Here is a 15,622-nt window from a genome sequence, read left to right as displayed (position 1 = left end):
GAAAGTTTACTTTGATCATTGTGTAGATTTCTTTCAAAAAAACACTGACTTAATTATTTGTTCTTTTAGAATGAATATAACATTATAGAAAAAATTATTATAGAAAAACAAAAATGGCTGACAAAGCTACAGACAATATAGTGGATTTTGCAGAAGCCTTTCTCCAGGCTAAAGCCTCTGATGAACTCAGTGACACTTGGAAAAAAATTGTTGGTTTGTATGATGTCAGTGCTTCAAGAGGAAAAATGTTCATCCCTGAGACATTCTATCCTAAAGTTCAAAAATGGTTTGGCCATATTGATGATAAAAGTCCTGAAGATGCTGTAGTCAGAGCTGAAAATCAGCTAATAGGTTTGAAATATATAGGTTTGGCCTTATATATACCTTTTCAAACACTTCAGAAAATTGAAATTATTATGATTACTTTAGTTCAGACTTAATCCTTATCAAACTAACGAGATTTTGTATACTTACTTCATATTTGTTTTTGAACTTTTCCTTCTTTCAGCTCTGCTCAATTCTCTGTAAAACCTTATTCTCTAAAGAAGAATCTCTCTTGAACTTTTACACAGAGGTGTCTGGTTTGAATTTGATCCTTTATTAAATTTTTAATGTTTTAGAGTCTTATACTACTAGTTTTACTGTTATTTTATTAAAGTTTTTAATATGATTAGAGAATCTTTTGCCTTTCAAAGGTCTTATCATCGTTGTTTTTTATTTCTTTTTTTCTTTAAACAGTACGTGTGATGAACAAATGGACATTCGATCAAACTCTCTTCAACCCTATCCGAGCAAAGAGACCAATGAATAATAATTTTGAGAATAAAACTCCAGCTGAAGTAGCTGATGAATTTGAATTGATTCCTGGAAAGTGCGATTTTTGTTCACCTATTGCCTACACTGCTATCGGTACGTTTTTTCTTTGGATTAATGATTCTAAACAGGTTGGTGCAGGAAAAACTTTAGTTTATTTTTGACGTCTTGAGGCCAAACAAAAGTCTCGAAATCCTTAAAGTTTCAAGTATTTCTAATATTTAAAATTTAGATATCTGAACTTAGAATTTGAGCTTTTATATTTGACTAACTAATACCCTTTTTATAGGCTTTTGACTGATTTTGGTCAACCGACATCTTATGAGAATTATCATTTGAGCTAATACTAATAGCTTAGCTTCTATAATTATCTTCTTCACCTTCAAAACTTTAAGTTTACTTTCATCTTTATCATTATTTTGTAGATTCGTGGGGCAGGATCGAACGCAACACAGCACTGACTGCATCTAATTGTGCCAAATATGATGGTTTCCATAGTTTGATCATTTTCAAAGACCATCGTCCACTAAGATATTCAAAGGTTTTATTTCATTTGGTTTTTAGCCAATTGTCCCTAGGGGATGTAATAAATAGGAAAAAAGCTAAGGAATGAATATAACTTTAAACAGGAATGGGAACTAATAACGGGATGAAATTTTTATTGAAAATATGCCGCTTCAAAGATTGAAAGTAAGAAATGAGTTCGTTTTATTTCGTTGGAGAGAGAAATTTGTTTAGAAAGATTTTTCTCTCGTATTATCTTTGTTTTCTAGATGAATGTAGTGGACTCAAGAACTTTGGTTTTGTGAAATTATTTTTCATGATAATAACAAAACATATTATAGTTTTTTCTCATGGAAAAATCATCAGGATAACTTTCTTTATGTCAGTTTTTTTGTTGGAAAGTTTTGTTTAGTTGAAGAAAAATATGGTCAACATTCTGCATTAAGGATTATTTTCCATTTGCAGCGGACAATGCACTCCAATAGTTGAGAAAATAGTTCATTATGATGCATGAAAAGGGAGATAAGCTTTCCTCTTAACTTGTCTTGCATCTTCATCTCGGGCCAGGCACTCACCAAAAACAACACCAAGTTACCCCAAGAGTTCTCTATTATTCCTTGCTCTCTATTATTCCTTGCTCTCTTTTTTGGCACAAATGGCCAACATCTTTTTCTTTTCATTACGTATCCAATTTGCTTTTACTTTTAGGAGAAACTCACAGACATTTTCAGTATTTGTGAAGAGTGGTTTTACTGTGCGCACGAGGTGAATGAGAATGCAATTTATCCAATGTTTTCATGGAATTGTAAGGAGCGAGCTGGTGCATCACAAAACCATGGGCATGCACATCTCGTTCTGGGAGAAAATTTTCATTATGGTCGGTATGAGTATCTTCAACATGTAGCAAGAAATTACAATTATGCTAACCCGAAACAAAATTATTTCTTGGATTTGATTTCAACATCGAAAGCTATGGGGCTTGCCAAGTCTGTTGGTGAATCGACAATCCTGATCAATCTAACACCAAGCTTTGGGTACGATATCATTGTCTTATCGTGGAATTTTGATCAAGATTTTAGAGATGCAATGGATAAAGCTATCCTTCTTCTCACCAAGAAGTTCGAATCTGTCACTTTCAATATTGGTATCACATTCCCACCACTTGAAAAAGAAGGAAAAGTTCGTAAACGTCTCGCCTGGGTTCATTTGAAAGAAGCCTTACTGTCGGAAGATGCACCAATGCCTTACCTGGCCTACCTTGTAGATCGTGGTGATCCAAGCAATGGTAAATACACGTCAGATGTCGGCGCAATGAAATTGCAAGGAAGCAGTATTGTGGCCAATGATCCCTTCGCTGCTGGCAAAATCCTTCGAATTCCTGATCTTCTTTGGAAGTAGTCAGTTACAGTCTACATATTAACCTTGAAAAAAAAAAGTTACACTAGACACTATAAATGTGTCTGGATGAACGGCACAAGGGGTTTTAAAGAGGGATGTATATTTTTTGGGATCATTTTTTGACCACTTTTGTAGAGTATATCATAGTTAGTATTTGAATTGTAAATTTTAATTGCACACTTCACTTTTTTAGTACCAAAGCATTTCAACACAATTTATTTATATTTTCATAATGCACCCTTTATGAACTATTTGTACAGTATTTTTGTAGATTTTGTATTTTTCCTGAATTCCAAAATTTAGAAAATTCTATGAAACGATTGTGACACTTTGAAGAGTCCTCTTAATGGATTATTTTACTGGGTAAGCATTGCGTTGTTTTGAAATTGAAATTTGCTGAAAACTATTGGTGCTCATTTTTTAGTTTAGTGAATAAAGATAAATGATGAATATGAAATAAACATGATATGGGACCATGGGCACTATTTGGAAGTGTTAGAAAGCTGGGAAGACGAACATTTAATTTCAGGTATAATGGTTCTTGATTTCATAAATCATTCTTTGATTGTACTACAGAATGTGCGACTAATTATGTTGTTTCCTTTCTACCATGCCTATAAAATTAATTCATTAGTTTAAGCTGGATGAAATCAATAATTAACTGTTCACTAAGTATAGCTAGTTAGTTTGCTCAAATTAATGTCTTGTCTAAAGATCTGTGTTTTATTTAGACCCCAAATAAATTTATAAAAGCAATGCCAATAAGCTCTTGGCATGATTCTTTATCTTTCACAATCGCTTTAACATCAAACCTTAAGGGTTTGCTTGTATTTTTTATGAGTTTTATGTTACGAATTCAGCTTTACATTAAATAAATTATGTAAACGAAAAATGACGAAGAAAGGAATTGTATACAAATCACAAACTGGTATGATAATGAGTTGCTAAATAGGCCCTAAAAGTTTGTTGTGAATGAAACTGCTACCTGAATAATAATGAACAAACGATTGTTTTCTGTTTAAATTTCTGATATGATTTTTATTTACAAATCCTTTTTTGCATGAAATTGACATTGTACTTTTTCTTCATTTAGGTCGATTAGTTTATGCGTAAACTCAAATAAAAAAATGGCGGCTTCTGAAACTCCAGAAAACATTTTCGAATTCGCCGAAGCTTATACAATAGCCAAGAGTTCAAGTGAATGCAGTAAAACTTGGGAGGGAATCATCCGTATGTTTGATGTCAATATCAGTCGAGGGAAAATGATTGTCCCTGAAACTTTTCAACCGAAAGTTCAACGATGGTTTTCACATTCGGACGATGACAGTCCAAAAGATGCCATCACAAGAGCTGAAAATCAAGTCATTGGTATGTGAAGTTTTTACGTTACGTATTTCTCCGTAAGTAGGTATTAAAATTATTTATAAATGAGTCCTGGGAAGGACAAAACACGTGTCTGTGGATAGATGTAGTATGAATTTACTCTATTGCATTCTATGCTTTTTTGGTCCTTTCTCTGATATCAGCCACTACAATAATCCCTTGTGTGATTTTTTAATTAAGTATCAAAATTCCTAAACTTGCTCTCGGTCTTTGACTTTCTCTCTTTCATTTCTTCTTTTTGGCGAGCCTTGTTTTGATATCAGCACAATCTCTTTCTATTGAATGTCTGAATTGCTGACTCTCCATCGTAACGAACGGCAACCAAATTGGCCATCTAAACTAAACATTTTCTTGCTTTTTGATGTTTCATAGTTCGTATAGTTAACAAATGGACATTCGAGCAAACACTGTTCAATCCCATACGTTCAAGGAGACCATTGAATATAAACAACAAGGAAAACAGAAGTAAAGAGGATGAAAAAGATGCTTTGTCAGCAGTTTCGTCTTCCTGCGATTTCTGCATGAGAGAAGAATACACTGCTATTGGTATGTGTTCTCGTGGAGTTTGATCACCTGGTGAATGCCCAGGAGGTTTTGAGTTAGTATCACCGATTTTCTAACTTAACCAGGCCACCTTTCTTTGTCAGAACCAACTAAGCTTAATTTCATTTTTCTTTTCATTCTGGCTAAATGATTGAGTAGAATATTTTGAGCTCCATCTCTTATCAGAAAATTGTTTGTATTGATCAAAAGGGTTCTCCTTGATACACTCGGTGTCGGTGTGTTAGTATTGACATTTATCTTTACTTTAACTCTAAAGATTCCTGGGGACGAATCGAACGCAAAACTGCAATAACTGCATCCAATTGCGCCAAGTATGACGCCTTTCACAGTATGATTATCTTTAAAGACCATCATCCTCTCAAGTATTCGAAGGTAATTCAAAACATTTTTCTATGTTTTCCCTCAAGGGCCATTGCTTAACGAGAGAAACTTAAGGCCGATCTCCACTTTCGCGCGAAATGGGTGACAGTTTTTTTCTTAACCTTTTTTGCCTGAAGAAAAGATTACATCATAAAAAAGTTTCGCGCGAACAAAAAAAAAGTTGAAGGAAGTTCTACTTTTTTCATCCGTTACGTCAATTTCGACCAATGGAATTGCTTCATTTTTCAACCGACCAATGACCTTACAAAAACGTCAAAAAGTTTTCGCTCATGTCGCGTGAAAGTGGAGACCGGCCTTTAGTATTGCATAGTCTTCAATTTCGAGAACTACTGAAAAATGTCAATTTTAAAAGCAATGAAATAAAAAAGCATGAGAACTTATTAAGATCTTTTGCCTGAAAACAACTATAACAAATAACAAAAGGCTCTGTTAAAATTTGCTGTTCGTCGATAGATGAAAGGTTTTCTTTTAATACTATTGTAATTTTAGGAATTATTGACAGACATTTTCAGCATTTGTGAAGAGTGGTTTCTACGAGCTCATGAAACAAACGAGAAGGCAATTTACCCGATGTTTTCATGGAATTGCCAAGGACGAGCTGGAGCTTCACAAATTCACGGTCATGCACATGTTTTGTTAGGCGAAAACTTCCCTTATGGCAGGTACCAGTATCTGCAACATGTCGCAAAGAATTATAACTTAGCAAACCCTAATAGAAATTATTTTATGGATTTGATCTCGACTTCAAGAACATTGGGCCTTGCCAAGTCTGTTGGGGAATCAACGATTTTGATCAATCTGACACCCGGTTTTCCATACGACCTGATTGTCTTATCATGGAATTTTAACCAAGACTTTCAAGATGCTATGAATGAAGCAATCAAATTACTGACTCAGCAATTCGGATCTGTCAGTTTTAATGTAACTATCAGTTTCCCACCATTAGAAGATGGGAAAGTTAGAAAAACTATCGATGCTAATTGTTTGAAAGAAGCTTTATGTAAAGAATTTGCACCGATGCCATACATTGGATGTCTGATTGATCGCGGAGACCCGAGCAGCATGGCATCAGATATGTGTGGCCAGAGGATTTTATTGGGAAACAATCTTGTACCTACTGACCCTTTCTACGCTGGGAAGGTTTTAACTGAAGTAATCCAAAATGGACAATGATGTAATTTTTAGACCGTTTTTAGACAGAATTTAGAAATTTTAAGATTTTTACGATTCCATTGTTGGTGTTGATATGATTTAAGCCAGTGACTTTTTTTATAGCTTCACCAAAGCTTTAGTTGATTTGTTGTTTTATACACACACACTAGTAAAACCTTATGGTATTCTATTTATGAATTATTTAATTAGTATATTTTTTACAATATCAAGTAAGTTGAAAATGATTGTCAACAACTACAAAGTGCTCTACCAGAAGGAGCCTTAATATTCTTTACAATAGTAAGTTAGGACCTTAAGAACAAATTGATTCCTAATGTGTTGATCTAAAGGGGGGTTTACATTCAAGAGAGATGGTTATAGAAGTGAAATCATGATAAAGAGCTCTTTTGACTATTATTCTTAACTTTATGAATAATGCTTTATTTCATTATCGAGGCTTTTGACTTTTCTGTCTCCTATTTGTGAGTTTTTTTGCAAAGGAACCATTGAAATATGGAACCTTCAAGACCCTTTTTCCCCTTTTGACAGAACAAAGCCATCAGTTGATGATTTTACATTCACATTAAGGTTACGAATAGCTAAAATATTTTTATTTGTGCTCTCTAGATATGAAAAAGAAAAAATTATAAAACGAATCCAATAGCATTGGATCTAAAAGTGAAATGTTATCACTTCAAATGAGACAAACGCTTGCCAGTTACAGAAAACGCATTCCGAGTTTGTTGGAGCGTACAATATGTATTGGACATACAGTTCAAAACAAACACACAAACTTGAGACAATATGCACCATTGAAAGACAACCAAATGAAATATATAACAAATACAATGTCATCACGTTATTTAACCACGACTGCATGTAAACTTGGTGTCAACATAAGACCACATCAATCGATACCAACTAGATTAGCAGCCGAGCAACTTGTTCGTGACATGACAGAAGAAGAAAGGCAGAAAGTGATGACTGTTTTACAAGATCTTGAGCAAGAACACTCGCTTGAGAAAGGTGGTCAACAAGAAGAACCACCAACCTTCAATCATCTATGGCTACGTAAGTTTCCCCTCTTTTTATTCACAATCCTTTTCACGACCTGGTATATAAGCTAGCTCACTTTTACTAACCTAACATAAATTGCAAAAAATACGGTCTTTTTTACTTTCTACCTATTTTTACCTTCTGAAAATGTATGTTGAATTCATTCTTTCCTTTTTACCTTCTAGTTGCGTTTGCGAATTCCATTCCCTTTATTGGCTTTGGTTTCTTTGACAATGCTATCATGATCCTGGCTGTAAGTATTTATTACTCCCCCAACTGCCTCCAAAGCAATTTTCCTCAGACTCTTTACAGTTTAAACATGGGGGCTAGTTAAAGATGGGGCAACCTCCGTTAAACTGATTCAATATGGAAACGGGGAATTTACTTCCTATTTGTGACGTGGTTTAATGCTCGACAGTACTAGCATGAAGGTAGAGCATCCAGCTACGGTGCGCAAGGTTGTGGGGTCTATCCCCAGCCGGGTCATACCAAAGATTCCCAAAATGGTACTTGATGCCTCTCTGCTTGATGCTCAGCAACTAAAGAGACGGATCAAGGGTAAGTGGAGAAATCCAGGGAAAGGAGTGGCGCCCTCCCCTACCTTCGGGTAGACAACTATACGAAAAGGGAGCCTTCTGGTTGCCCTCAACTGCGGTCGCAAACTTACTACTAGTACACAGCAACGGATAACCACACTCTTAACTTACGGATAGTTTTATCATCCTAATCTTAATTTTGCAGGGAGAATACATTGATTATACGGTTGGTGCAACTCTGGGTATATCCACCATGGCAGGTATGACATTCTTTAATTCATTCTTTAAGACTTGAAGGGTTTAGTCTTTGAAGGGCTAATAGCTTGGGTACATTTTGAACCTAACACGACCTTTTCATGTTGAGACGATGTTCAACCAAGTATCATTTCTATATTTCTTTAGCCGCTGCCATTGGAAATATGATCTCTGATGTTGCTGGTATCGGGTAAGTAACATTCGCTTCCTTTTCCATATCAAGTATTGAAGGTTTTACAATTTACTCACTTGGTTGGGTTTTCTTGACCTTGTTCTAGAAAGATTTATAAAGAAAAATGGTATACTGATATATACTATTGGATAGACCAATATAATTATTGGGACACTCGATATTGTACGCTACCGTCATAGTGTCCTTGTGGGTTGGTTGCCCCCTCCCTTTGAGATTTTGAAAAATTTTGGTTGCCCCCCCCTAGATTTTTGAAAAACCCCTTTTCGAAAAGTATTTCAAAGCCTCAAAGTCCCCAATTTCAAGCGACATTTTAGTATTAAAATAAACATTTTTGTATTAAAATTGAGTCATTTCTCTGAAAAAGGCATGTTTTACATTGCTTTGCTAAAAAAATGCATAAAATATGCTATATTTTACTGCTTTAAAGCCTGAAAATCTTTTCCCCCACCTAGAGATTTTCTCATTCGCATCTAATTTTTCTCCCTCCCTTGATTTTCAAAAAGGTTTATTCAATTTTTTCATAGATTCTATATTCTTACACTCAATTTTGTGTTTAAGTCTTGCAGGATGGGTAGAAACGTTAGCATATCGCTTTGGATTTGACGAGCCAGCTCTGACACCTGCACAAATGTCAATGACGCAATCAAGAGTCGCTTGCCATTTCGTAAGTGAACGATTTTATCCTTGAGATATATTCGAATGTTAACTGAAACCAAACTTTTCGATACGTACGAATTCTTCAAGCACCCGTTATAAGCACTTTTCAGTCACTCATTCGCACTGTTCAATTTATTCATTACAAACACAACGTTTTTATACTCGAATCGAAGGTTTCAGTAAACTATTTCTGACTGAATTTATCCTTCCTGATCATAGGTTTAATTTTTTCTTTTTCAATTATATGGTTTGTGAAAACCCTGATTCTTGATTGTTAAAGGTTTTGTTTTTAAATAAGAGTGATATCGTTTGTTTACTCGTCAATTTTAATTCACAAGCTTTTTCACATTGGATCGACACGGATGTGAGGAGCAAGATTGATCAGAAAGAGGAAAAAACAACATTTTTTGCTTATATCAGCATAATATAACAATGGCAAGACACTGTCCTGATATAAAATATGTGCCTGATATGAAACGGGAACACTTATGTAAAAATAATTTAATTGTTTGTTGGATTTTTTCACAACTCAGGGTCGTGCGATTGGCATCGTGATAGGTTGTATCATTGGTATGGCGCCTTTAGCCTTCATCTCATCTAAGGAACATTGTGAGAAAGAGCATGAAAAAGATGAGGAATGAAAAATGTATCTCACTTAGATAGCTGTTTCAAATATGAACTATCAGGCATACCTGTATGTTGTTGTTTGCTTTCGTGTCTCATTTTTGTGATTACATGACAAAAGAGTAAGGTGTTATTATGAATTATGACAGCTCCTTGCTTGTTGAACGGACAAACGAACAATTGAGCTGCTGAAATATTGTTGGGACAGGGTAGGTATACGCTGTATGTTTTCCCACATTGGTTTACTTTTTGGACATAAACGAAGCTACAAAAACTTTTTTGATTTGCATTTTTTTAAATCATTATTTTCTATTTTCTATTTAGTATTTTTAAATAAAATGAAATTTATGTACATGTGATGTGTATAGGTCAAATAACTCATAAAAAAGATTGTTTGAGATTTTTTTCTTCTGCAGAATCCTTTCATGACGCTGAGCAAAACATCCGAAAACAATTTACCTCACTTTTTTCAATCACAATTTTTTAAGTTGGGGTACTTGCACGCTTTTTACACTGGAATTCTTGCTACTTGGATTTCTTGGTTTTACTCAGGGCTCACAGAAAGGTTCAAAAAACAAAAACATCTCAAACCATCTGATTAGTCATAAGAATTGAGAAATATCAAAATTATAATAAAAATTTTATATCGATTAGACGCTATTTTTATTTAACAAATTTATTGTAATGTATTTACTACTTAGATAGACAGATAGCACAAATGAAAGATGCCCAATGAATGACAGTTGCATTGCTTTCAATTTATTTCCCGAGCGGTATTTTAACCGGTACACCATTCACCAAGACAGTTGCAGAATCTTTGGCCACAGGATTTTGTTGTTGTTGTGCTTTAGCTTGGTTTAGAAGCTGTTGTAGTGTTTGCAATGCATTGGCTGTTTTAGACGGATCGGTTGCGCACGTGCCAGATCGTTTACAAGCTGGTTGTTGTTTGTCAGCGCCTCCTGTCAGGTCGATCTTGACATCTGATTGGACATTGGCATCTAAAGAATATATGATATACATTTTCAAGAGAGTTGATATAACTGAGGTTCGTAGTAGGATTTATTCCTTCATTCATTTCAACAGCTTTATTATTTAAGACTAGACTTTATGGAGACAAGGTTACCTTTTGACTCACAGTGAAATAATTTTATGTTTTGATTTCTACAAATATTTCCTGATTTAATACTTACTGCCTTGATTTCCGTCACATTTCCCTGGTCCTGCAGGACAAGGTGGTGCAGCAGTTGCTGGCTGTCCCGAGGGTGGCGATGGAGGTGAAGGTGGACTAGCGGGTGCTGGTGGAGCGGCAGGTTGAGCAGGAGGCGGAGGAGGGGCTGGTGCAGCGGGCGGTGGTGGAGGTGGAGGGCGTTTTTGTTTGACGAGAATGGACTTAGGTTTTTCGTGTCTTTGATTTGCAAGTGTACTCAATACGTTCAATGTTATGGCTGCTAACAAGGTTGTATTCTAAAAATGATTAAATTGAATTTTATATGATGTCTTCAATGTCGTGATTATTACATATGGGTATGAGTTAAAATACTTGTCGATTGCAGTAAAGTTATATTTAATTCAATGAATTTTGATGATTAAATGGGGATATTTTATAAAAGGTTCTTGACTGACCATATTTGAGGAGAAGACATATCTTGATGAATACTTACGGTTGCACATTTCTCCACTTTCTCCAATCTTGCACGAAGGTTGCTCACGATGTCTGGTGAACATTGTTTCTGCAAGGAAATGTTTTAGTATATATCAGTGCTTTCCTTTGAGCTTCTTATTGATTTCAATGTCAAGTATGACATTCATTACAGAATAGCATCGCCTTAATTGCAAGCCTAATTTAATATTGGAATTTATTGAATGCACTAAATATAACTCACATCTTTTGGCATCTTGGATGCAATACATTCATCACCTTGTTCTCCTTTGGGACCCATTGGACCTTGTGAGCCTGGTGGGCCAGCATCTCCTGGTGGTCCCTTGGGTCCTGGTTTTCCAATGCGTCCATCTTTACCTTTCAAATTCAGTGTTAACAATTCCTAAAGTGTAGTATGAAAAAAAGTGTTGACCCTATACTTATTTTTACATTTTACATCTTGATTTTCTACATTTCAAAATCTGAGTAGATTATACTCCGTTGTATGGCTTTTTAACTTTTTTTGCAATGATTATGAACAAAAGAACTTACTGGATGCACAATACCAGGAGGTGGAGCATCACCAACACTGAAAACTGGCCCCACTGGTGCACTGTAATCACCTTTACCATTGATCTGCACTTCTGAAATAGACTTAGCTTTGACATCACATCCTGCAGGACCTCCAGTACAAGGAGGGTTGGGACACGGTGGACATCCTCCGGCCCCTGGAGGTTTTAGAAGTCCCAACTGTTTAGCTATCTCGATTGGTACTTCGATGTTGGAGTTCGAATTGATGTCCTGTAATTTCAATAAGGAATACAGCTCATATGATATTTCTCTAGTTGTTGTTTATTAAGTCTAGATTTGGTAGAGATTATATTAACATTCACAATATATACAGTGTATCTGCACTATCCGATGCAAAATAACGGTGTTGTTTATATTAGATCGTTTTATGCCAATTTTGAGAATAAGATCTTTACATTCTAGATAAGGAGATCCTATCATGGCATCGAAAAGTTCGATCTATGATTACCAAGGAGCTGTTGATAAATAACTTACCATCCTTTTATGAATGTCGTTGTAGACATTATCTTTGTGAGGTTTGATAATGAATCCCAAATCTTGTAGACTCGATAGTGGCATGAAGAGACTTTTAGCCATCTGTAAAATCAAAAAATCTAAAAGTTAATTGATTTGATGGGATGGTTTTGGAATATTAGTTGGTTTGGGCTTGTGTGGTTTGCATGTTTCAGAAGGTTTTTCAATTGATAATGTGTTGTGCCATCTATATAACTAAGAACTATGGAAAAAAAAAGTTTAAAGACGCGCTACACACTCTAGAGGCTCTAATTTAATTAACATATTTACCTGGGAGCTTGGTGCTGGAAAGGAAAGGAAAACGCTAAAAACAAAATAAATCATCGCTTTTTCCGCCATTTTGATTTTTTTCTTTTTGATATTTTGCGTTCGAAAATGAAACTGAGGGAAACAAGAGAAACATACTCTTATTGAGCATAAAAATATATATGTTCAATGTTAAATCCCCTTTCTGTGCGACAACCATGATATCCATGGCATGGAGTTAATCTTTTGACAATTTTCACCACATAGATCAATCCCGGGGGGGGGGGCACTCGATCTGAAAACGACCATACGTTCGGCCCAAAATTTGGCTTCTAAAATCGGACCCTTACAGTGCAGTGAATTTCCATGAAAAATGATACCCTTACAGTGCACTTTTTCAAAATTTCGCGCCCTTGCAATTTTCAAAGAAAATGTGGAATTTTTCCTCCAAAATTGACCAATTTTGTGCCAATTTTACCAAAAAATTGGCCTTTTATCACAATTTCCTACCCTTACAGTGCAGTTCAGTGTAGTTTTGTAATTTCCTACCCCTTACAGTGCACTAGCTGAACTATGAAAAACCTACCCTTAAGGGCCGAACGTCTGGTAGGTCTTTTACCTTGAGTGCCCCCCCCCCCGGGAGATCAATCTATAAACTATCATACAATCAATGAAGATTGTCGAAAACGAGCTTTCTTTAAAAAAAATACTCTTCTGCCTTTTTGCTTTTGTCTCTCCCATAGCGCCATATTTTTTAACTTTCATAGACTTGTATGTTGTGAGTAATTATTTGCAGGATAAGCCATAATTTTTTATGTATAAAAGAAAAGGTGAATTTTGGGAGCTGGTTACCTTTCCGACCTTCTAAGATAGGGCGAGTGATTCACGCGCATTGTGATATATTCCGGGGTATTCGAAAGAGGCGTTCTATTTTGCCGCCCTTACACGCCTTACCGCCCAATTTCTTAGAATCGAATGTTTAAAACGAAAGTAATTTTTCCAAGATGGTAGACGAGTAATGGAAAAATCTTTTTCGTTCAGAACACTGCGATTCTCAAGATTCAAAGTCATTTCTAGTTTATCTTGAATAGTATATACTCAACTTACCCTTAACACTCACAAAAGAAGGTAAGATATATTTCAAGTGTTAGTCATATCAGCTGGGATCTCTTTTTTACATCAGAAAGTTTGTTGCTTTTTATTCCAGGGGGGATGTCAATCGATCAAAACAAACTGTTAGGGCCATTTTTATTTTGCTGCAACCTTTGCTAAAATAGCGGAATGATTCCAGAAAAGCATCAAGGTACTACTCGAACACTTGTCAAACCACTCAAACACACATCAAACAACATCAAACTGTATTTTTAATCGAACTAAACGAACTAATCAAGATATTTCCATGATATCGTCAACTGCTCTAACTTGGAGCTATCTGACAAAACATGGGACGATAATTCGGCCACCATTTCAACAACCCACGGCATGGCCCGAACATGTTCGGGCCTGTTCGGACCATGCTCGGGCCACAAAAAAGTATTATTGAATCGGCCCGAACATTTTGTTCGGACCATGTTCGGGCCATGTATTTACAATTGATTTGAATTTTATTTACCTTTCCTGGTTTATCATCATCCATTGTTAAATAATTTCATTAGACAAATTCAAATTCCAAATACCAGTTTGATTCACAAAGTTGTATAACAGTACAAAAAACGATCCAGAAAAATTCTGCTTCGAATAGGAGAAGACCATGAGAAAAGGGAACGGGATAAAGAATAAAAAGAAGACCATATTATGTAAGATTCAAATCATTCTTTTTAATAATTTTCCTAACTTAATTGGAAAATAGATGATTAACTTTTATATTTGAACAATATATATTTGAATAAAGATGAAGATTTTTAATTTTTTTTGCTAAAATAAGGAATTTAAAATATAAATATTGGGTCCTGAAATTACACGCGCGATCGTAGCAAGTTTTCGAAAATCTGGCCCAAACATGGTCCGAAACTGCGCGGGCCACGCGGGCCACGCGGGCCACGCGCAGGCCATTTAAAAAAAGTATTAATAATCAAGAGGCCCGAACATGTTCGGGCCATGCCGTGGGTCGTCCATTTCACTGAACCTCCAAAGTCATTTGATTTGAGTTAATGAACGCCATATTAAAAAATACACGATTTTTCTTTCGCACAGAGTAGGCTTTTTAAATCAAAATATGAAAAAAATTCGTAGTGTAACACACATGAATGGCTGAAATGAAGAAGACCAAAGCGATTAGTTACATTAGATTACACAAGTTACACACTCGCTATTTTTTAATCCCACCGAGCGATAGAGGGTTTAGGCGGCGAGCGTTCTCTATTTCTCCAATCAGTGTCCGGTCATTTTGAATGAAAACAAAAAAAGGGCACGCTATCAGTGAAAGTTATCGTGACATGTTATGACAGTGTGGTTGATAAACTTGGTGGAGTTATCAAAACAAATTTGTTGTCAAAGAGATTTAAGAGTAAGTGAAAATACAGGCCAGATGCCAGATATCAACATTCCCATGTTTCGACCAATCGTCCATAGTTAGAGCAGTTCCAGTTGACGGTTAAGTGCGATTAATGCTTGATTCAGTATGGTAATAGAACACCTATTGTTCGATTAAGTTCGATTGAGTTTGATGGTTGAGAAAATTGGTTTGGTTGACATCCCCTTGTTTATTGTTTTAGCTGCTAATCTTATCTTTTATGTCTGTTTTTCCAGACCCAATCGACGAAGTAGAAGTAAAAATTTGCTTTCGAAAAAGTCCAAAAACATGTCGAAAATGGGGTATCAAACTAAAGCAATTCTATGCAGAAAACCTTATATTTTCACTATTTTAATGACTTTTATGACTCAATTAATGATTTCAGTTGATTTTTATCAATTATCCCAACAAAAATTATAGCGAAAAAAAGGATAACAGTAATTCTCAGGGATTTTTCAAAAACATTGTATTGAAAAATGCTATAAAATGCTTAATTTGATACCCCCTTTTTGATGTGTTTTAGAACTTTTTCAAAAATGAATTTTGACTTCAAAAGTTTTGGGAACAACTGCACCAATCTTAAAAAGCTATATGCCAAATTTTAA

General features: G+C 35.4%; 6 protein-coding genes across 6 annotated transcripts in view; 4 read left to right on the top strand and 2 right to left on the bottom strand.

Annotated features, from left to right (window-relative positions):
* The window catches only part of LOC136819204 (anoctamin-4-like), a 40,241-nt gene extending 39,743 nt beyond the window's left edge, over nucleotides 1-498 (bottom strand). Inside the window, exon 1 of the mRNA XM_067075420.1 lies at nucleotides 475-498. The gene's annotated coding sequence lies outside the window, so the exon portion shown is untranslated. The remainder of the gene's footprint in view (nucleotides 1-474) is intronic.
* LOC136819207 (uncharacterized) lies at nucleotides 64-3,032 on the top strand. The gene is made up of 4 exons (XM_067075425.1): nucleotides 64-351; nucleotides 739-909; nucleotides 1,239-1,354; nucleotides 2,026-3,032. The coding sequence occupies exons 1-4, from the start codon at nucleotides 114-116 to the stop codon at nucleotides 2,713-2,715; spliced, it is 1,215 nt and encodes a 404-aa protein (XP_066931526.1). The 5' UTR covers nucleotides 64-113; the 3' UTR covers nucleotides 2,716-3,032.
* Nucleotides 3,033-3,136: 104 nt separating this feature from the next.
* Nucleotides 3,137-6,437, top strand: LOC136819205 (uncharacterized). The gene is made up of 5 exons (XM_067075423.1): nucleotides 3,137-3,244; nucleotides 3,809-4,083; nucleotides 4,471-4,644; nucleotides 4,919-5,034; nucleotides 5,533-6,437. The coding sequence occupies exons 1-5, from the start codon at nucleotides 3,183-3,185 to the stop codon at nucleotides 6,214-6,216; spliced, it is 1,311 nt and encodes a 436-aa protein (XP_066931524.1). The 5' UTR covers nucleotides 3,137-3,182; the 3' UTR covers nucleotides 6,217-6,437.
* Nucleotides 6,438-6,825: 388 nt separating this feature from the next.
* LOC136819245 (transmembrane protein 65-like) lies at nucleotides 6,826-10,258 on the top strand. The gene is made up of 6 exons (XM_067075462.1): nucleotides 6,826-7,266; nucleotides 7,437-7,504; nucleotides 7,993-8,047; nucleotides 8,190-8,232; nucleotides 8,794-8,899; nucleotides 9,426-10,258. Exons 1-6 carry the CDS (start codon nucleotides 6,879-6,881, stop codon nucleotides 9,531-9,533), a joined length of 768 nt encoding a protein of 255 aa, XP_066931563.1. The 5' UTR covers nucleotides 6,826-6,878; the 3' UTR covers nucleotides 9,534-10,258.
* On the bottom strand, nucleotides 10,008-12,905 carry LOC136819243 (collagen, type I, alpha 1a-like). The gene is made up of 7 exons (XM_067075460.1): nucleotides 12,530-12,905; nucleotides 12,221-12,322; nucleotides 11,708-11,956; nucleotides 11,400-11,558; nucleotides 11,178-11,246; nucleotides 10,707-10,980; nucleotides 10,008-10,514 (listed from the first exon to the last, which is right to left on the bottom strand). Exons 1-7 carry the CDS (start codon nucleotides 12,596-12,598, stop codon nucleotides 10,276-10,278), a joined length of 1,161 nt encoding a protein of 386 aa, XP_066931561.1. The 5' UTR covers nucleotides 12,599-12,905; the 3' UTR covers nucleotides 10,008-10,275.
* Nucleotides 12,906-13,475: 570 nt separating this feature from the next.
* LOC136819244 (histone deacetylase 11-like) overlaps nucleotides 13,476-15,622 on the top strand; it is a 33,371-nt gene continuing 31,224 nt past the window's right edge. Inside the window, exon 1 of the mRNA XM_067075461.1 lies at nucleotides 13,476-13,633. The gene's annotated coding sequence lies outside the window, so the exon portion shown is untranslated. The remainder of the gene's footprint in view (nucleotides 13,634-15,622) is intronic.

This window comes from Clytia hemisphaerica, unplaced genomic scaffold (assembly GCF_902728285.1).
Source record: "Clytia hemisphaerica strain Z4C2 unplaced genomic scaffold, Clytia hemisphaerica genome assembly, whole genome shotgun sequence".
Lineage (NCBI taxonomy): Eukaryota > Metazoa > Cnidaria > Hydrozoa > Leptothecata > Clytiidae > Clytia > Clytia hemisphaerica.
The sequence above is the reverse complement of the archived record's forward strand: the minus strand, read 5'-3'. Positions and strand labels throughout refer to the sequence as shown.

Bases quoted from the DNA above. Each gene is read 5' to 3' on its own strand.
- LOC136819205 (XM_067075423.1), top strand. From the start codon at position 3,183: ATGGGACCATGGGCACTATTTGGAAGTGTTAGAAAGCTGGGAAGACGA. The intron at 4,645-4,918 runs GTATGTGTTCTC...TTAACTCTAAAG, and splicing joins AGAAGAATACACTGCTATTG to ATTCCTGGGGACGAATCGAA. The intron at 5,035-5,532 runs GTAATTCAAAAC...TTGTAATTTTAG, and splicing joins ATCCTCTCAAGTATTCGAAG to GAATTATTGACAGACATTTT.
- LOC136819245 (XM_067075462.1), top strand. From the start codon at position 6,879: ATGTTATCACTTCAAATGAGACAAACGCTTGCCAGTTACAGAAAACGC. The intron at 7,267-7,436 runs GTAAGTTTCCCC...TTTACCTTCTAG, and splicing joins CTTCAATCATCTATGGCTAC to TTGCGTTTGCGAATTCCATT. The intron at 8,048-8,189 runs GTATGACATTCT...ATATTTCTTTAG, and splicing joins GGGTATATCCACCATGGCAG to CCGCTGCCATTGGAAATATG.
- LOC136819243 (XM_067075460.1), bottom strand. From the start codon at position 12,598: ATGGCGGAAAAAGCGATGATTTATTTTGTTTTTAGCGTTTTCCTTTCC. The intron at 11,559-11,707 runs GTAAGTTCTTTT...ACTACACTTTAG, and splicing joins CTCCTGGTATTGTGCATCCA to GAATTGTTAACACTGAATTT. The intron at 10,981-11,177 runs GTAAGTATTCAT...AATCATTTTTAG, and splicing joins AAGTGGAGAAATGTGCAACC to AATACAACCTTGTTAGCAGC.
- LOC136819207 (XM_067075425.1), top strand. From the start codon at position 114: ATGGCTGACAAAGCTACAGACAATATAGTGGATTTTGCAGAAGCCTTT. The intron at 352-738 runs GTTTGAAATATA...TTCTTTAAACAG, and splicing joins AGCTGAAAATCAGCTAATAG to TACGTGTGATGAACAAATGG. The intron at 910-1,238 runs GTACGTTTTTTC...ATTATTTTGTAG, and splicing joins TATTGCCTACACTGCTATCG to ATTCGTGGGGCAGGATCGAA.